At 32.7% G+C, this 22,435-nt stretch overlaps 1 protein-coding gene across 4 annotated transcripts in view; it reads right to left on the minus strand.

Moving 5' to 3' along the window:
* LOC123714521 (neuroglian) overlaps positions 1-22,296 on the minus strand; it is a 38,639-nt gene extending 16,343 nt beyond the window's left edge. For 2 of the 4 annotated variants that reach the window (XR_006754319.1, XM_045668793.1), the window contains exons 1-6: positions 22,137-22,296; positions 21,731-21,812; positions 18,770-18,896; positions 8,618-9,235; positions 7,125-7,315; positions 2,184-2,459 (exon numbers count right to left, since the gene is read on the minus strand). Coding sequence is in view for 2 of the 4 variants with exons in the window: in XM_045668793.1 (XP_045524749.1) it covers positions 2,184-2,459; positions 7,125-7,315; positions 8,618-9,235; positions 18,770-18,896; positions 21,731-21,785 (1,267 nt within the window). In the remaining 2 variants the exon portion in view is untranslated. The remainder of the gene's footprint in view (positions 1-2,183; positions 2,460-7,124; positions 7,316-8,617; positions 9,236-18,769; positions 18,897-21,730; positions 21,813-22,136) is intronic. The other 2 variants (XR_006754320.1, XM_045668794.1) reach the window with 1 other exon arrangement.
* Positions 22,297-22,435: the final 139 nt, after the last annotated feature.

Raw genomic sequence — 22,435 nt, forward strand, 5'->3', positions numbered from 1 at the left:
AATAGTATAAATAAAATTTACTTAATGAAACAAACAACAATTCATATAGATTTCTGTTTTAATTTTTCAGATTACTTTTCCGGAACGCTGAAGATCTGTTACCTCAGGACTTCTATAGTCATATATATATTCTTTAGACATATATAGGCCACCTCTTACAAAGGCAATACTTACTATTTAAACTTTATTATTATTTCAACCATAAAAGACGATGGCAAAAAATGTGTATTTGCGTTACTAATAACGCAGGTCTAACGATCTAATATACTTATATCAAATTAAATCAATGCAATTAGTGATGTTCATATACGATGACATCAATCTTTAAATTGATAGAAGGACTTTTGAATGGAGTTATTAACATTTTTTTCAATTAGCACACCGCGGATGGAATACAATAGTCATGCCATGTCATGCCATTGGTTGACGTTTTGTAGATTGTCTTGTTATTGATGTACTTGAATCGAACCTATTCTAGATTAAATATTAAAGAAATATTACAACACTCCTTTGATTTTTCAAGTGTTTAACTATGCTCACGTTCGCATAAAGCGGTAATTTTTTATCATAAAGTAGTTAAATTGTGTGTACTTAAATTAAATAAATAACTAAAGCTTATAACTTTTTGTATGGAAAGGTTTGATAAATTAATTTGAGAATATACATATGTTATAAAATAACAATGTAAACATTATCATGCTAACGTATTACTAATATGTTTCTCAACCATACGGAAACAATTCATACAATTTCCACTAACAACAACTGTCACATTGCGCAATTAATTTTAACGAGTTTTTGTATCTTTATTAAAGTTTAGGTATATAAATACCTACCGCATTTAACAACTAAATCTGTCTCTTTTCATCACAGCGTAAATACAATTCGATGGAAAGAAACAAATGAGTACTTTAGTTAAAACAAGAGTGGAATAACAGTGAGATTTCAAGATGTGTAAGAGTGTAACATAAAGCCGATATAAACACTCAGGATGATTATTTCTTTACTTAATAACTTATCATTCATTATATTATATAGATAAATCGTCTGCAATTTCCATATTAATAATAACAATATTCAATTTTAATTGTCACAATTAAATTTCTTATGTCAGATAATTAAATTTATAGTTCAGATAGCAAATAATCTTTTATTAAATATATAAACTAACGCAACGTAAACGTATAATACAAAATAAACAGAACAGAAATAACAAATTTCTTTACTTGTTATTAAGAGAGATTTGGATTAGTAAAATACAAACTGTAATTCATAAATTGTACAGTAGATCTATGATTAAATACTTGTAATCCCCTTACACTAACATTTTTATTGCACCCGGCCGTCACCCCACGCAAAGATGCTACCGTATCAGCAGTTTCTTTGTATCTACCCTCAGTTTGATTTTGGTCGATTACCCTCCCCTTTCAGTAAGTAACTCTTGATTTTCGTTCTTATTGCTTTGAAAGTTACGATATTGTTAATGGACATTGACAAATTATTATTTGCTTTAGCATTTCACTGATTAATCCTCAACACGAGGAAAAACGTACAACGTAAAAGTTTGTTTTTATATTGATCCAAATTTAGATTCTAAATATAAATCAGAAATCGATCTTAAATACATTACGGGAAGAGGTGAAACGACAGGATTAGTGTGAGCTGATTTAAATACATTGTAAACACTTCCTTAAGTCAACTAAAGGTTTCTATCGAGTTAGTAATATATTTATAATTCAAATGTATAAAGTCTGAAATAGCTATGATTTCTCCTACATTTAAATTGTCAATTTAGAAGATTTTTAATTTAAAATATAGATTAGTAGAGAATCCCGACCTTAATCAGATTATAAACGACTCTACACTTTTCGATCAATTGAAACAGCTATATTCGATTCCAAGATTCGTTATTATATCCAGGATTTTGATTAAAAAATCTATATCAAATCTTTCACTCAAGTCCGTTAAAGAACCAATTACGTATTAGTAACGCCAGCTTCGTGGCACAGTAGACACAGTTCATAATCAAAGGTATTTAACCTTCCCAACGGCCTGGAGTAATAATAATAGTTCGTAGAGAGTTGATCATCAACTTACGAATTATTATTAGTGAATCTCATGGCATCGTCCCTCCCTCTCCCTCGGAACTTCACAAAATATTCAATAAATTAAAAATAACTCACATTGAACATTAATGTATACATCCTTGTACACGTAGCCGTTCGAGTTAGTGGCGTTACAACCGTAGTTGCCTGTGTCTTTCTTCACCAAGTCCGTGATGAGAATCGAATTTGATGCCACTTGACGTCTGGAGTTGGGCTCCGCTTGCTCTATAGGCTTTCCGTTGTGGACCCATGTGATCGAAGGCTCTGGGGTACCGCCTGCCTTACAGTGGATGACTGCTGTCTCACCTTCGGCCAAGTTTTGGAACTGCGGTTCCTCGATGAAGAATGGCGCGGCTGTAAAATATAATGTAATTAGAAAGAATTTTAGGATAAGGATATTTTTTTTAAATACTGAAAAATATACAGTCTAGATATTTTAAATTAAATTAGTAATAATAAGGTACACTTGTGTAAATATGATATGTTATAAGTTTATGTCAAAAAATCTCCCTCGTCAAATTTCTGTCTGTTTCGTGTTCATTTATTTTCTTGAATGTAATACGCAATTTTTGAGCTGTTCCGGGTTACTTCACCGTACGAGCCAGTGTTAATTGCGAACAAAAACAGAAAAGTCCATTGGTGCACTGCCAGGGTTCGAACCTCAGTGATGAGAGTGGCACACTTAAGCAAATAGACCAATACTGTCCTTGCCAATCAATTAATGTGGAACTGGGAGATCATACGTCGTATATACAGTTCTTACTGTATTTTTATGTTATCATGATGGCAATAAATTATTATTATCGGACATTATTTATGAATGTTCATGGCTTTTAAGTACATACACTACTTTAATAAATATGCATATTTTTTCCTCTGACTGCTCATACAAAGTACAGAAGATTCAAATCTGATTATTGAGTAAACCACGCATATCTAAATAAGTAGTTTAGTTCAGACGTAAGCTTTATAAATGCGATTCAATTATAAAAAGTGTAATATGTGTTCAGTGTGTACACAACCACAAAAATAACACATACATGTGTGCGATCAGTAAAAATTCCTCTCATGCTCCACACAATTGCTGTTATGAAAAAACTGGGGCATTTGTATACGAAAATTCCAACGTACTAAATCCAGTGTAGCAATGTATTGCATTCGATGAGATTATTACCACTGCCCGTACGTCTTTACGTAAAATACCAAATTAAAAGTCATAAGAACAATCTAGATAAATCTTCAGCAGCTCTCTAGAGATTAGTTATTCCGTTTATATGTGATTTGGACCGTACTGAGAAAATCTAGAAATGGTTTAAGTAGTAAAAATCTATTTAAAATATATTTAATATCAAACGTTGTCTTAATTCCTTTCATTAAAGACTAGCTGAGCTCTGTAGTTCCACCAGGTTGTAGCTCGTAGTACGATGTTCTTTATATAGCCTAAAGCTTTTGTAGGAAAGACTTTTAAATGCAGAAAGCTTTTTTTAGACATATGGGTTCGTGGATTTTTTTGTAGATATTGAAGTCTTCTATAAAACTGTAGTACATTTCCTCTATGGTCAATAGTTACCGCAGCATACGCGATTAGGAATTTTCATTACACTTTGGGTTACACTATCGTGGGTGAGGTGAAATTTTTCAAATCAGTGCTGCAATTTTAAATAAGGAACATTTGTCATACAATATATAGCTCGGTAAGAATAAAGAGCACACAATGGGCCACTTAACATATCGTCAATAGGAAGCGGAGTCCGAAATAACGAGCTGTATAAGGCGAGCGGCGCTCCTCAATTGTGTGAGGGCATTTCCGGAATTTATTATTTAACTTGATCAAATTACTGCTATAACTATTTGTCAGGATCATTGTCTTCATTAAACTATGTAGTTGAGGGGCTTCCTTTCTCGTACGACGTAATTTATGCCTCACATTTCGTAAATATTATTTAACAGATACATCATCGAATTGAGGATTACGAAAATTTTAATGGTTTGATTTAAATGAAACCCCATCAATATGGTACATAATAGGATAACTAAATACATACATGTATGTATATATACGTGTATAATTTTTTTGGTTAAGATTGAAAAATTCGTTATTGAATGGAAATTTTTATGGCAAAGCTTTTTAGTGACAATTCAACTTAAAATAATGATCGCAGGTATTTATATTCTGCTACCTGATGTAACTTACAATGTATTAATAAGAACTGTTTTCTTGATTCGTAACATTTGATGCCAAGAGATAGCAATAACGAACCCTAAGTAAACTACCCCACTGGGACAAAATAACTTCTATACAATCACATTCGGAAGTTATATCATCGGGGGGCAATCAAGCATTTGATTCAATCAAAAATATATATACACGAATGCTTGGATTTTATGATATTAATTTTTGATGTGCCCTGCGGTGTAACCTTAAAACTCAGGCGTATAATAAAATTTATGATATTTATTTCTCATAAAGAATATCACAAAATTCATTTACATTAGAGTATATACTAAATAATTAGAATTATGAAAAAGTATAACAGTAGACAACAAACAGAAAACTTATTATAGAAACACAATTATAAATTAAAATAAGAAATAAGAAATAAAAGAAATAAGATATAATAAACTTATATTAAATAGTTTATCCCCAATAAGTGGAAAGAAAGAGAAAATCATTTTATTCATATTTCTATTCCGTTCAGCCAAAAAATTTGCTTTAAAATAGTTTAACTTTAGGAACCCCTTACATAGATAAAATCGCAATCAACCACATGACTAGCCTTTTCTAATTTTGTTTACGCTGAGATTAAAATGTGTACGCTGTACGCTGACGATGTCTGATTTTAAAAGTTTATTCTTTATTTAGAAAAACTACAGGAAACAATCAATCACAACACAAACATGAGATAAAAAAGCCTTTTAATTCTTACTTATAAAACAAGGAGTTAGATTAAGTTAGTTTACTTACATACAATTATTAGCTTTGTTAGTTATTAAGTTTGTATCCTAAATTTACTTGTGTTAGTTTTTCCATAACCTTACTATTAAACTATTATTCTGTAACTGTAACTGTAAGAACTTCTAGGTAGGTGAAGGCCTTCTCCAAAGATAGCCAGTCCTCTCTAGATTGGGCTACTTGAATCCAGTTGCAAACATGACATAATATAGGATATAATCTAATTTTTGACTACAGCTAAGTACCAACAGTTTAAATTAGGTACTGCAAATATAATAATACAATCGCGCTAAAAGTTCCCTAAAGGCCTATAGTTATGGCCTTAAATTACACCCGTTTCTTTGATCATATACTTAAAAGAGACATTTTTTTCCAACAACCCCAAGTTTCAAAAGTACAGTCGCCATGACAGTTCACGCACCATAATCTACCACGTTTTTTACTTGTTAAATATTTGAAAACTTTCTTCCCCTTATTTTCTTGCATGTGAATCATTCTATAATTTAAATAAGACGATTTGAAGTTTCGCTTCTATATATTTCAGAATGAAAACCATAATAAAAATGTATTTAGTTAAATCATCTGTTCCTAATGTACCTCATAAGATGGCGTAAGGCATAGAATATAATGCGTTATTGTTTATATTTAAAAATAGAATGAAACCATAAAAAGTTTAGACTGCACCCTTCACTAAAAGGCTGGGTTCTAGGAATTCACCTTAAACGCAATTAACTTATTTAGTTTCAGACATATGTTTTAGAGCTAGCAAAATACAATTTACAATCCGACCGGGATCCGAACTCGATATCCCTACATCACGGGACTGTTACGAAACCTTGATATTTTAATTTCTGTCGCAATTTGGGTGCAATTGTGCACGTGCTCATGAGTTTTAAGTGATGACATGACTCTTCTCAACTCTAGCAATATTTTTAACTGCCTCCCCATTATACCATTCCGCAAAACAATCAGCATCCCTCAACCCTTGCATCATTATCATGAACCCCTAAATCATGAAAAATTAAGGCTCACCCCTAGCGCAAAAAACTCACCCTTTTATCATCCCCCATAACTATTTAATGCGAATATGAATGGAGTTCTAATACTATAATCCTGGTACGCATATGTAATTTATGGGTATGCTTTATACCTGTGCGATTAAAAGTATCACAAGACCCCTACGGGGTATGGAATAGGGGAACCTTTGGTTTATCCCACGGGATTAATGCTAAATCGTTTAAAATTAATTAGAAAATTGAATTGCAATTCACTTAAGAGTACAAAGGTCACAAAGATTCATTCGATATAATCAGCGCTCTTGTGCGTAACAGAAATACAAGCTTCGGTGTTATAAGTAAAAAGCAAACGTCTCTAAAATAACATCGAGAGATAGACTTTGAGCTTCGGGTACAGAAAGGTGAAAGGTTCCACAAAATTAATTATGAAAAATTTCCATTGGGGAGTTGTGGAACTTCAAAGCCTCTTTATATATATTAAATAGTGATATAATATGAAAGGTACAAAGTATAAAACATGGCCTGTATGAACATAAGGCTCTTAACAATTTGTAGACGTGTAGAACTCACATGAATTTTTCAAACTGGAATGGGAGCCACCCCTGCGTTTAACGTTAAACTTTCCGCAGACATATGGTATTGAGATGTATGTCGAAGTGCAGACGGTACTCAAGTTAAATTACGCGTAATCCAGAGTGTGCGCATTTGACGAGAGCTCAACTACTACACAATATATAGATTATAACTTTAAATTATTGAACTAACTTAGTAAAATCATAATTTTTTTAAAGAATTGATTTAAAATCTAAAGCATTAAATTAATTATTTCGTTAAATATATCTTTAACAGTTTATAAGCATTTGACTATGCCCAACTCTTTTAACTATGCTTTCCAGTTTCCAAGCGAAATGGCCAATCGCCAGATACTAATACATAATTAAATCCTACACGAAACATTTCTTTGAATAATATCCCATGGACCGACATATGGTATAGACGTTAAATTCAAAAATTAAATCTTAAAATATGATTTATTTTTGAAAAACTCACCTTCAACATTAAGCTGTATAGAGTAAGATTGCGCTTGACCAACTCCGTTGCTAATTTCACACGTGAAGGTTCCTTGGTCTTCATACCCAGCACGTTTTATCACTAATGTCTTGCCGTAGTTATCTTGCGTTATTCGCTGTGACGATAGTATTGTTCGACCGTCTTTCTTCCATACCACTTGCGGCAGTGGCCTGAAAATTTGAATTTCGAATAATATACTCATAAATTAAATACCGAAGTTCGAAGACAATAAAATAATGTATGAGTTTTAATTTGCACAATTTACGAAAATAATATTATTGCGTAATTAAGTATAAAATGAATCACAAGTTGAATTGTATATACCAATTAAGTTGATTTTATTAGCGCGAAAATTTTCTGAATACAGGGAAATTGCGAACGAACCGAACTGAATCTTTAATAGGTCTGACAATTTTGCAGATAAACAAAAAAGTACTTATGGTAACCCAAGTAATAACCAACCAGCTTGTAACCTAAGACGTCCTTCCAAACCACTAATTCAAAAACAACCAAGTTATTACAACATTCTAAAACTAGGTTTAAAATGCCTCAATCCAGCTTTACATCGTACACGTTCTCAACATAAGGGTCTTAAAGCTCATAATCTCTGAAGTGTCGTTTTCCTTTAGCGTTTTCCATATACGAGACGTAATATTAACATTCCATTAAGAGATACATTTTTATACAATTATATAGGGATAATAATGTCTGCTACTCTTTCATTAAAGGTTTGAGCTGATTTTTTATGTCATACAAAGGAAGATAGAGGAGGTCTGTATGACCCACTAATATTAGCTGTGATCGGCACGTCATATTAACGAGAATAATAATTAGAATGACGTGTAATGAATCACGGTATGAATATTAATAGTCTTTATCAATGTTCGCAGGACAAGCTGGAGTGACGCATCTCAGCATGAGGCGCCAGTATCAGAGACTGATTTATGAACATGCAATAGTGACAAGTTTAGGGGACCCAGTTGGCATCACTGCACTGCTTTGGTTTGCCAATGAGCTCGTTAATTGCTTATGTAAACCTTGAAGGTTCTTTTTAAAAGTATATATAACTCGGAATCCTCTACCAAACTATGAATAGTAATTTAATAGACAACCTAATGTGTAAATATCTGAGAGAACTAAAAATTTGTATATTTTAATTTATGCGGGGTGATCATCTTATTTTATACAATTAATGGAGAATATTGTGTCAAGAGCGAGACCTAGTTGGCTGCGGTGCCAAATTGTTACATCGTTAATATCATCTAAGACACTTATATGGAGATAATAACATGCCACTAGCTTTATTCTCCTTTAGCTTTATATTTATCCGTGTAAATAAACTACAGGGATAAAGATCTTAAGCCCATACTAGAAAATACTAATTGGGTTCCTCATTAAAATTTTCAAGTAAAGTAAAGTAAAGTTAACCCTTCATGTCTACATATTGACCCGAAGAAAATTAAAATACTTACGTTCCGCCATAAATGCAGTAGAGTTCAACTTTTTTGCCTCGCCATGCCTTTTCAACTCTCCTGGTAGTGTACTGTCTGACTGGTTCATGCTTGTTCTGGGTAGGAGATATTCCCGTTTGCTGCACTTGAAGATATACTTTATTACCTAGTTTGTACTCGTTTCTGAAGACAGATTTAGCTGCGCAGGTATACGCGTAATCGACGCTAGCATCGTATCGAGTGACGTTAGAGAACCAAAGATTGCCTTCTGGATCTAGTGTCATTCTGGAGTTGTTTATGGTTTTGAGCTGACCTTGTTCACCTTGCAACATCCAGTATACGTTTGGGCTGGGGTGACCATCGGGAGGGTTACAGGTCAGTTTAAAGGGCAACCCCTCTTGGGCTGTGATCATTGTCTGCGGTCCATCTGTATCTTTGAAAGAATTGAGCTCGGCTTTCCGTACAAATACGGAGTTCGATGTGGCTGTTCCCCACTCGTTGTATGCAAAGCATTGATACTGCCCGAGGTCTTCATCTCTTGGTCTACTGACCACCAGAGTACCACGGCCAGGTTGCTGTGAGATTCGATTGTCGTAACTCGTATATTCGAATGATTTTCCGTTTTTAATCCATCTGTACCTGTTGGACAAAAATAACTCGGTTAGAACGTGACGTCAGGAGCATAATGGATGATTTATTGCCATTGAGCGGTAGGCCTATTACGTAGGCGGATGGGAAATGACTAGAATTATGCCTAGGAGCCAAGGTAGGCAAATAAAATCAAAATGACTTCTTCCCATAAATGTTTTCTTTATCATCAGCTTTACAGGTTCATAATAGAACATATCAAATAAAATGAGAGTCCTACACGTTGTGAGTAAATAATAAAAAATAAACATGACATAATATTTCCGATGGCAGACGAGATCGCCTGACTCAATCAAGGCTGACTCATGAATAAATTATTACTATACGCGTTTCACGACCGTAGAGGCCCTCGCCGTGTCTTCTAAATACTCTCCGAGAACTTTATAAAATATTTTTACAAATCCAGCCTGCGATTTTAATGTAAGTAATGAGGCTAGATGAAAATGCAGTTGGGAAACTAATTTTCCTCGGGAAACTGCTACAAAGGACTCCAGTCACACTTGACCGCTTTTCATCCCGCTTGCTGAGGTCGGGTTAGTAATCAGGATAAATTTAAAAGTAGATCAAATACATGCAAATACGAAAAAGTAGGCTATTTTCACATTCGTTTTCACATACAATCTGTATGTATCATATATTCAATTTGCAAAGTGTTTAATTAAGTAATGTATGTTATTATTTAATTAACCTAGTGAGTATGTCGTTCGTAATATTGAAAGAGGTCAAACAAACGTAAAAAAATAACTTTTTTATATTTCAAATGATACAATATTGATCAATAAAGCATGTCTGATAAATACGACCAAATATATTACATCACTGAATTAATATAAGTTTTCCATTCCATAATAATTACAAAGGAGACATTAAAAAATCCTTTAAAAAATAAATCTATGGTGCTACAACCTTTTTAGGTCTGGGCCTCACATTTATTTGCTTCCTGAGGTAGTAACTGATTTGTTTTTATATAGTTTTGTAAAGTAATTTAATCCTGCTTCATGATTAAATTCCTTTACAAAACTATATAAAAACAAATCAGTTACTACCTCAGATCTCCAAAATAAGATACAATCTGCTACAGTAAATATACAAACACGGACAACAGTTCGTCGAAACCCATTAATATCCATTATCAACACGTCCTAAGTCACCTCAAGGATCAAGACGATCTTATACATCAGTATATCGAAGCATGCGCCCAACGGATACTGCCACTTATGGCTGCTAGGAAGTGCATTGCAAGCCGATTAGGATCCCCTTACCTGACCTTCGTCGAAGGCATATGGCGGAAAATTTAGGGTTCTCTGTTTTATTACAGTATATCGATTAATGCCTAACAGATTAATACAAATCCTAATTACTACAATGCCTCACAAGCTATAAAGAAGTAGCCCTGCCTTTTAAAGTGGCCGTTCACGAGAATCGTAGCTAGTTGTTTTCATTCGGGTCACGTACCAACTGCGTATAAAGGCTTCATCTTAACTACTGTATTCACTAGAGTTCAAATACTCGTAATTTGTACCAAGTGTTCGTTCGCGCTATCATAAAAATGTAAAAATATATTAAGAGAATGCATCCTGTATTCATACAGGGTTTGAATGAGAAATCCCAACTGAATACAGTGGATGTCATCGTCAGAGCTTTTGCATAAAATCGCTGAAGCTTTTGCATAAAGCTACGTAGGCAGGTTGTTCAACTTTCCTTCCTTAAACAATGCTGTTGGAATTTTTCGGTTTTTAAGGAGTAGGGCGCTTGCAGTATAACATTAAACCTGATGCAAAAGTAGGAAAAGACGCAACATGATTTTTTCCTTGGTAACAATGAAGTTGGATAAAAACTAAAACACTTATATGACTTCCAATGTTTGTTATAATTAATTTAATATAATGAGCTAGCGTATTAAAATCCTACTTTACCGATTATGAAATATGTTATATCGATCCTTCCTGATTGTCATTTGACAGCCGTCTAGTTTTAAAAAAAAGAATTATGGTATCGATTGAAACTATAACAAATTCCATTGGATGATATAAAAGCAATACGGTCGCTGTTAAGGCCAATCCAACCACAGCGAGATTCCATTAAAAAAAATTAAGAAAGGACAAAACAGTGACAGTTATTATAAATTGTAGAATATAGTCAAATTCGCGTGTACAACCCTAATATATCCAGGGAAATAGACATATAATAAAATTTTGTTTACATATCCCTCGCCGAAGCACGCGTGCGGAAGGCAATCATACACCGGATATATATTCTTGCTGGCCGTTATAGGGTGTAATGGCTACACTCCTATGGGCATAGTAAGTACCTTAATTTTGAGCTCTAAAAGTTACGACAGCGACATAAGTACCCGATAAAAATGGTCTTTGTATAATAAAATACATGGAATTTGAAAAAATATCAATCGATTTGTTAATAAATTTATATACATATATACTAATTTGGTAAAGTATACGACATTAAAATTATGTCATTTTCTGACTGACGTTTACTTTTTTTTTAGGACAACGGCAACGAGCAGGCGCAAGAGCCAGGGTCACTTTGAACGGGGCTAACGGGTGCGACCTTTCAGGGAATAGTGCGCTCATTTCTTGATGACTTCTATCGTCGTATCGCTTTGGAAATACCTCTACGGGCATCTGGTTCCAACAAGAGGTGCTCAGCAGAAAGTGCACTAAAAAGCGTTGTGTTGTGGAACCCCAAGCGTCGAGATGGGAATTCGCATTCAGTCTCGACGTCCGATTATGGAATTCAGCCCCGGTATTAGTCCGAACAAAAAAAAATCGTTTCGTTACGACTACTATTCAAGTATATGACCGTGCTTTAACTTAGTTCCTATATAAAAACCTTTCACAACTATTATATTGCGTTAACTATTACATTTTTCAAATTGTTCGTACGAACTGTGCTTTCTCCATAGAGACTTTACCTTTAGTAAGAGTTAGTAAAGAAATCGACAGTAAATGCATTGACATTCAATTTGAACGTATTCATGCACCGTATGATGTCACTAACCTTGCCTTTTAGTGCCTTTGCAGCTAAATGACGATTGCGACTAAATACGGTGTCAGATGACGTAACGTTGTACATTCGATGCATTGATTATTTAAACTTTACTAAGTCTTGATATACATATTTAAATTCCAAGGTTAGTATCATATAAACTATTCGTACGATCGAGTAGTAAACAAGTAATGTTACTAGTAGCTGGCGTGCAATATATATCATCTAAGCCGAGGTATTCGTAAAACTGAGAAAGTGTTTTTCGAATTGTATTCGCATACTATATCATAGACATTCGTATATTCAAACATTCGTACTGCTAACATTATCGAATTAAACTATCCGATAAGGTTTCGTTTCGAGAACTTATTGCTCGGATTACTTGATCTTATTCAAAAATATCTCGAATAGATATTGTATATAACACAAACAACATCGTTGGCAAGCAATAAATTATTGTATTGAAAAATAATGTACAATGTAACATAATCGTCTAACTCTCGACCGAGAAAGCTGTCTGCGGTTACTACTGATAATTCAATAATCGCATTATCTGTAAGAAAAGGAAGTAATATAATGAATACAACTATATTTATCTCTTATCAAAAATATATGATATTAATAATTATATTGATATTAGTAGTGTTAGCTTTAACATGCGACTCTCATCCTGGACCAATGTACTTTCTGACTATGTTCGCATTTGACACGGTAAACAAACACATCGTGAGGAAACGGGTATGCCTTAGACCCAAAAAGTCTTCAGCGTGTATGTGAGGCATAAGGCTGATCACTTATCAGTAAAAAACAAACGATCAGAACAGGCCCGCAAATCTCAGTTTTAGACCTAATACATTGTAGCAACACTATTTCTGTTTTTTTTTCTTCAATAACATAAACAAACTAGGATGTCTTTCGCACCCTGAATCTTATGATGTGCATATGAGACGGATATATTTAATGCACACTGGCTGAATGAACAAGAATTGCATTATCTATAATTAGTTGTAAAAAGGTTTAGGTTTTATGTTTTCTTCTTTTGTTTATATTCTGTGGTTAGTTTACTTTTTATATTAATAAGTTTTCTATTGTATGAGTATTGAGTAACTGTACAAAATAGAAAATAAATAAAAAGCACACATACCATTCAATATACTATCAGTGACTGAGTTGTCTATCCAACAAAACATATTTTTATTGCATTTTATCGGAAAGCACACTTTAAGCCATAAATTATTTAATAGGTATAACTCAGAAACAAACAACGTGATATAAGTTAATGAATTTCACGTTTTACGAAACTAATTATCGAAATATCAAGTTATCATCAGATTGTAACAAGGAGGAAATATATTCCGAAGCGAGTGAAACTGGTCTGAACTACTTTCGCAAAAACATTTAAGACAAGAAGCCTACCTATCGCAACAAAATTAGATATAATTTTACCCCCTGCTCTGGACCAAAAACCATTATATATATTCAATACTTAGGTAGATATTACATTACTCAAAGAACCCTTATGACCCAATTTAAATGTTTCGACGTTTGTCTTTTAATATCCATAAACTGTCGCAAAAAGTTATTGGTATTAAAGTCAAAATCGGGATTAGAAACGTTATTGTAAGCTTAGCAGGTTTGTATTTTTTTCTTTGTATCCTTTTTTTAAAAGTGAATCTTTTTGTGGATATATGTGTGATAATTTTATGTGTTTTTTTACTTTTATTGTATAGAGATGTATCTGTTTTGTTTCCTAAATGAATAAACATATAATAAACTCGTGGGTTATACACGGGTACACTACGTTCCCGATACTCAACATTATATATCTATTGACCTAGTATAAAATCCACATCGTAGTTTTAATAAATGCGCCTCAATTATGCATTCAGCGTTATCCACTTCTTGGAACACGACCTAGTAAAACAGGTCGCTGAAAGTTCAATAAAAATTACATAGCTTTCCAGACAACTTCAATAATATAATCCGTTAATACTGGAAACAACGCTTTCTCACTTAGTTAGCATTTAGGCTTTATAAACAAAACTTAACGCCAAGTCTAAGTAAACTATGTAAAAAACGAGATTTTCGTCTAACAAAATAAACATATAAATTTTAGAGAATTAAAGAAAAATTTATAATCTTTCGTTTACATACGAAGTAAGATTCACATACTTTATTGCAAGTGAACAAAAAAGTGCAAGCCACCTGACCATTTGAGCGAACGTAGATCACTATAGTCAAACTCACACAAACGCGTGAGAAATATAAGTTTAACGTTGTCCCATATAATCCGTAGCAGTAAAGTTTTAATTGGTTTTAAAAGTTCGCTCGCCCTTCAATATCCGTTGACGCTTACATCAGCCAGTTTCTTGTTATGCGTCTATATTTAACTCGAAAACATGACGATATACGCGTGCTGTTAACTTCGTATATTACCAATATTTATTAGTTATGTTCTAGAAGAAGGACTAGTCAAATGTAATAAAAGTACGAGAGAGGCATGTCAGGGGAACGCAGCAAACCTTCGGGAAAGAGGTGTCAGTGTATAAATATATAAAAAAAAATAAGTAATATACAACTTCCTAGAAAGAAGACGAAAATCTAATCATAGTGGATATAGATAGGGTCTTCTAGTGACGAAAAATGACAATTTTAATACTTTTTAAAGTAGCAAAGTTTTTAATTATCGTTACAATTTACACGCTTACACTCTACTACTAATTCATGAGCGATTCCAAAATTACCATAACCGATTGCATTGATTAGATGGAAATGCATAACCCAAGCGCGCCATACAAAAAAAAACATCACAGAAATTGCATAGCTCTCGTTCAAAATACAACTTAAAGCTCTATCAACCTTTTTATCTATTCCATTACTAATTTGAAAGACATTATCAACATGGCCAATATTAGAGAAGCGTGAGTCAATATCGAAAAAAAAATTCTTCATCACGCATTATTACACGCAAACTACCAAACTCCGAACTACGAAAATATAAGCGGAAACAAAGCAACCTTTAACAAAAGATCGCGAATTAAAAGTTTACGGGGTGTTTTGTAGTCCGTTGCTTACGAGCCGCTTTCGAAACACGCTAACAAAAAAAAAACACAATGGCTGCGGATTCTACGCCGGAGCATTATTATAGTGAATTGAAAGAATATATTGAAAATTGCATATCAGAAATTGGCTTTTACCTTCAAGACAAACGGTGAACTAATAATTCGTTTATAGTTTACTCTATAAAGTAAAAATGTAATCAATTATTTATGAACTTAGACAGAGAAAGACTAGGATATATTAAAATTAGGTAAAGATTTGGAACTAGTCTCAATTCAATGTCTCTTGAATTTATCAGTACCAAAGTTCGCGCTAATTCTCGTCCCTGAATCTTACCCTTAAGACTCCGTTTGCCAAAATGCAATACGTTTAGGGGCGTCATAGTCAATGCGCGTAACTTGGCCACTTTATGCGTGATTAAAGTCTCGCATGTAATAAGAAAAATCGTAAGAACTATTTCAGTATATTCACTTCTGTCATCCATACTGAACATATTTTCCGTGAATGGAAATAAAGTACAAATCAATTACGCTTCTCGTCCTTATCTAAAATCACAAATCTACCGTAAAATACAGATTGCGTATATTTTTACCCTAAGGTTAAAAGCTTAACGCGATATTTGTATTGCAATGCAAAACCGTCACGTAAGGACCCTCGTGGAGTCGCGAGCATCGTTACGCTCCAACGAGTCGATGGCTTTTGGGATTTTGTGCATTCAGTATATTTCGCAATTTTGTTACCGTATTCCGATAATACGTATGACTAAGGGCGATAACTTACATGCTGCATATGAGCACGTACAGGATTTCAATGTAAAAAAGAACAAAGTGAAAATTATGTTTTTAAAAATATTATTGATCTGCTTGTGTGGAATTTATTTTATTGGTTTGTTTATTTATATACAATTTATTATGAAAGGTACACAAACCAGAATTTTAGTTAATGCAGAAATAATTTTATTTTGTACTCATGTATCTATTTTCATATATATATTTAGTTAATAACATTGAGTGATAAAAAAAAACAAATTACATTTAAAATTATTTAAACTATGATATAGTACACTCATAAAATGTTTGTTTAACATCATATACAGTCGCTTGCTTCGAGGCCTCGTAGGCACTCACAAAGCTTAGGTATCCACGCCTTGACCTAGTCCTACATGGATCTGGTTTCTATAGACTATCCAAGATGGACACCGAAGCCAAGGCAAGAGCTAACAATAAACTTACTAGACGTTTATAACACTAGACTTTATTATTATATATAATGTATAAGCAATGATAGCGTAGAGGCTTCAGCGTGCCACTCTCAACCTTGATAACAACTTAGAAAAAACTTGTTTGGCGTAACAAGAAGAAAATCTTTTCAAAAATTTCATTCTACGTTTGTAGAAAAAACGACACTAACAATAGAAAAAACTAAAATGTTGCCTATGGCTTTTAGGAAAAAGCCGGCTTTTTTATTACTTGTAGGTAAGCGACGTGCGCAAAGGATTAAAATGCTTTGCTCGTTATATTCAATGATTCTATTCAATGTATGAGTGGATAATATTATTAAAAAATCACTGAATATAAATAAGCTCCGGTTTATTCATAAGTTGTATGTTATTGCCCCACATAGTAGATATTTTTATAACACGTAAACAACGATGGGAAAAACATCAGTTGTAACAAACATAGGCCCATCGTCACAATCTCATATTAAGGCATGCATCGAACAAATTTTATTTTGACACAATCATACTAAATCACGTTACTCTTACCATAAATGTTAAAGCAAATAGGCATGACCGTAACACAGAGACAAGTAGTCGCAGCACATAAATGCCACATCAAAAAAACTTGAATCAATTAAACGCAGACCACTTACGGTTACCAATTATACCGGCTCACTTTTCCGGCCAGCGCGATGCAAGATTGAAGCAAAATTTTCAGAGAAAATTCGATATGTTTGAACAACTAATGGACCGAGGGCATTGACCGGAGCTTTATTCGCTTCAGGAAATACAAGCTTTGGGCAAAAGTCATGGGGACATATAATATATTCGTGAGGTTATTTCGCGTCCATGTGTAGAGGTATTGTATAGAGACATGATTTAAAAATATATATGTATATACTACTGTGTTTTGTTGCATATATTACGTAATCATATATCCGTAAATAAGTAACGAATGAAAGAGTTGATATTTTTAACTCATGTCATCACTACGTACCTAAACGCTATTTAACGGAACGGGACGAATGAGCGCTATAGTTAAAATAGTTTAATTATTATTAACAAATGAAAGACAAGCGTTTTCACGAACAAATCCACGAATCATCCCATAAGGTATGCGGATATGAATGCGGATATTAGGTTTTTATCGTTTGTAATCGAGGGCCCCCTTCTGAAACGCTTTTAAAAATATTGAAAATAAATGAAGACAAATTATGGATACTCAGCTTCGATCGTAAAGCAGGTATATAAAATTAGAATGCACGTTTGAGTTAAAACAAAAGCTTTATAAACGTAGAATAAATTTCCCTTTACTATGCAGCTAGTTTTGCTCTAACAAATTAACTGTATAACGCATCGACCGACTTTACTGTACACACAAAGACTGGTTCATATTGCGGTTTCTATATTATATACAAATTAATAATATTGTACTAGGACTAAAACAAAATTATTGAAATTTAGCGACCTGTTTTGGTTTCGGCTGTGGAATAATTTAGCATTGTAATGTTTAGTTAATATAGACAATTTTTCGTGAAATTTTGGAGTTTATACGTTAATATATTATAGGTATATTTCTATACAAATATATAGAAAAAAATAGGTCACAAGTTTCTTGTTTATTTTATTCCTTTAATACCTATTTTATATATTTAATTAAAATGACAGTCGTAAATTTCAATTCATACATATCTATTGTTAAATAATGAATGGTTTGACTGATTCAAATGGAAATTATGTTTCCGGCATTTCCCTGATAAACGAAATATAGGGAATTTTACATTACATTACAAAATAATTGGCCAGTGCTGCGTGGGCCAGACACATGCATTTCTTTCGACATTTCTTAATGTCTAAGCGACCAACCGTCCAGACGTCTCAAACCGAAACATAAAATAACAGTCAAAACCGTTTATGACGTCATCGTTTAGACCAGCATACCGGTTATGTTGACCAAAATCAAAGGTCCCGGCGGGTAAAAGTATTAGGTACTTAATCGTAACGTCATAACGTCATCGGCTGTTACGACTATCGGTTTTTACGTCCAAATATGAGTAGTCTCTTCGATCTCGATTTTGACTGTATTGCTAATCCCATATATAAGTACACGAATAATACTGAATAAATTCAAACATACCTGTTATAGGTTAGTTAATGCGTGGTCGGGTTTCGTATAATTTATTTTTTAAGACAAATGCATGAAAAATACTACGGAGTAATTAGTTTAAAAATATACATACTTAGGCGCCGGCTCTCCTTCAGCTTCACATTCTATTATAAAGGGTTTGTCAACTTCTCCGGGTTGTGCCACTTGGAACAGCAGTTCTTCCACCGTCGGTTGCTTGACTATCCGTGGTGGTGACGTCACTGTAAACACAATCAATTAATAACAAGATGTTACTCACCTGTTTGTATGAAAGCACAGCCCTGAAGTATACCTTCTTTGGATAAATCTACGAATTGGAGTTTTTTTTTCTATTATATCATTGACAAAATATTTCAATATAAGTATTATAAATAAAGTGTGTAAAGCTTCATAATGTAACCCAACACAATTAGCTTACTCTTATTATAAAAAAAAGAGATGAAATAGCCATTAAGTATTTTATCCTTTTTATATTACTTTATTTTCCAACATTTAATTTAGTCTTATATCCAAATGAAATAGTTTTTATAATTATAATCCGCCATGGCACAAAGACCCTTATTTAAAATTCATAAAACTAACATTCCCTAACTCTTAACTCGTGAGGGGAACAAGTGCCTTAATTATGCAACAGTTCAAGTGTGTTATTGAGCTGAGATTGAAGTATTGGATAATTTAAATACGTTAATGTGTAAGATGTATGTAATTCTGAATATTATATACACAAAAGATAAATAAATATGGACAACATTTCGCAATTTTTAAGTGGGTGTGAAGTTTATTTAATTAACCGGAGGCAAGAACAAGCGTTGACAATAAAATATTCTAAATTGATACTGCCATATTTTCTCTTTATATCTAGCCAGGGCATGTACTGTGAACAATATTAGCAAGATTGTTTTACTATTATGATGAGTTCTCATATTTCTTTATGACAATGCCATAAAGAATGCTATAAAACTTATTTTACAATGTAATGAATTTTTAACAATATTGTATCATCCTTGCCTTAATGGCAAATGGTAAGCCCTAAGTAACTTTGTCTACATATACCTATTTATATATATCTTGAAAGTACAGTCAAAGATAGATTCAAAATTTGTGTAGCATGTTGTCATTGATAAACATAATTCATAAGATTTTAAGTGACTATTATAATGGCATCTAATAAATATCTTAGTAACTAACCTATAACCTAACAATATATGTCTTTCTATTTCACTTTTTTATATAATTGTATTAGATATAAAATAAAACATAATTATGTGTCTTATTTGTTTTTATTTTATTTAAATAAGTAGTTTTTTTCATTCCATGTTGCCATTTGTCATAACATGCCCATTAAACAGAACTGTAGAAGAGACATAAAAATTCTTATACTATACATTTTTACTTGTCTCTATATATACAACATTCTTGTGTCACAATGTTAGTTCCCATAAACCTCCGAAAAGGCCTGCCTGATTCTTATGAATTTTTTATGCATATTCAGTAAGTCCGAGAATCGGCTACTATCTATATTTCAAACCTTATATCTATATTTCTATCTATATTTATAAGTGATAATGGGTGTCCACTCTAAATTTTTATTTTTTAGACAAATTTTTTTGTTTTTATTTTTTTATGATACATCATACATACAACACAAAATTTTCAACCCTCTACTATCATTCCCTATATTTACTTTGTTAATAAAAAATGATGCAATGTGAAAAATACTCAAATCTTTCATACCGGAAAACCAAACAGGTGTAGCATAGTAAAATGTTCCATGATGGTATGTACTAAATAGGTAGGCTACGTAAAATCACATTAAGGAGAAATAAAGTTTACGGGGTTTAAGTTTAATAATCATAGTAAACAGCAATGCAGCAGAGCTATTGCAAGGAAAATTGTATGAACAACTGAATCATTAGTCAAAAGTAATAGATTCATAATGCTTAAAACATTGAAGCAATTTAAAAATAATAAAAAGTTTCACCTCATTCACAGTATATGAATACTAAAGGATTCTGAAACTAAAGTGTAAAGTAGGTTTAAACAAGGATTTTACCCAGTTATGAGTTGAAACACTGTCCCTATTTTATGAAAAGGTTTTAATTAGGTGTTAAATAGGGTCTAAGAAAAGACTAAAAATTAAAATGTACTTGGGAATTCTTACCTTTGAGAAGTTTTAAAAACTTATACTTAAATTCATTAACATCCCAGAAGCCTAAACTAGTTAATTAATGTTTTATAATATTTTTTAATTCACAAAGTAATACACAAGAAGTAAGAAGAAAAATATTTGAGATTAAAATTAAAATAAATATTAAATTTAAACCAATAAGAATTTCTAATATATTTCCTGTGGAAAATGACAAATCTGTGTACATTTGCTGATGGTATTGAAGGCTCCTAGAATAAGAATGATTTCAGCCGCAGAAGGCCATCTATTAAAATTGAATGTCCCAACAATGTACCTCAGGTTACATAAAGGGATTGATAGAGAACACTAAAACCACCTTATTTATATATTTAAATTAATAGCGCTATTATAGTTTTCTTCCATATCGGTTTTATATAATGATAAACCAACAGATCAGTGCTTGAAGATAGTTTCTTGCTTTTATGTTTGAAAGTAAAAGTTCATTGCTAAATTCACACCATGACCAGTGGAATTTAGAAATAAAATATCATAGATGGCTAGGTTCTAATTTGGAAGTTAAACAGTAGTATTGAGTTATTTGATTATTCTGAGTTCAGATACTTTAATAGCTTGACTAAGGGATTAAGAGTTAGAGTAATAAATAATATTTACACATATTATTTATGACTATATCATTACATATACACAAAATTGATACTATATAATAGTCCTCAAATTAAAATGATCTTATAAGATAAGAGTGTTTGGTTTTGATTTTAATCAAGTTAATAACTTTGTCTAAAGCATTATCTCTTTGTTGCGAGACAAATAAACAAATAAGTTAATGAACTTGCCGCGCGAGACGTTGGCAAAGTGATAACAGTTAAGTTTCTAAAGCTCTATTATTTTACTTAAAAGTATACTTACGGAGGGCCGCCGCTTGAGAAATTAAAACGAAGATACATAACACTTTTGCATCCATTTTTGCAATGTTGTACTGCTTGTGGATCTATTGAGAAATTAAAAACAGAATTTTAATAATAGGACAACTTTTCGGCACACATGTTCGCGGCACTCGATGACCTAATCCGAAGCTATGACAACACCCACTAAAATAGTTGTAATATCACTCAACTGCCGTTATAACACAAAATGTTTTTCACAAATATTTTAGTGCTATCTTCTCTAATGCATTACACTTTGTAATACTTCTGAGTACAACTGCAAAATCTTACAAGCAAAACGAAGATTGTTAAGACTGTTAGTTGGCATACTAACAAAACCACTTTCTATTATATTAAAGAACTTAAGCTAAACAACATTTTTTTATTACCTAAAACTTATATTTTATAAAAACATCGCGAATGAGCCGTTTCAGTAATATTTACAGAATACTTTATAGGCGGGGCCTCTGAGATTCCCGAATCTCGTTTCGACAGTGATCAATTCAAGCACTGCCATAGACTACGGAAGAATGTCGCAACATAGAATGAGTTTTGAGAGGTGATCCGATAAGTTGTTTATACTACGTTGGTACGGTAAAAGCTGTCTCTTTCTTACAATAGGATTATATATAAACCGCTATCTCTGTTTAAGACCATAGACAAAATAAGTTAATTTATCTATTACATC

Source organism: Pieris brassicae, chromosome 9 (genome assembly GCF_905147105.1).
Source record: "Pieris brassicae chromosome 9, ilPieBrab1.1, whole genome shotgun sequence".
Lineage (NCBI taxonomy): Eukaryota > Metazoa > Arthropoda > Insecta > Lepidoptera > Pieridae > Pieris > Pieris brassicae.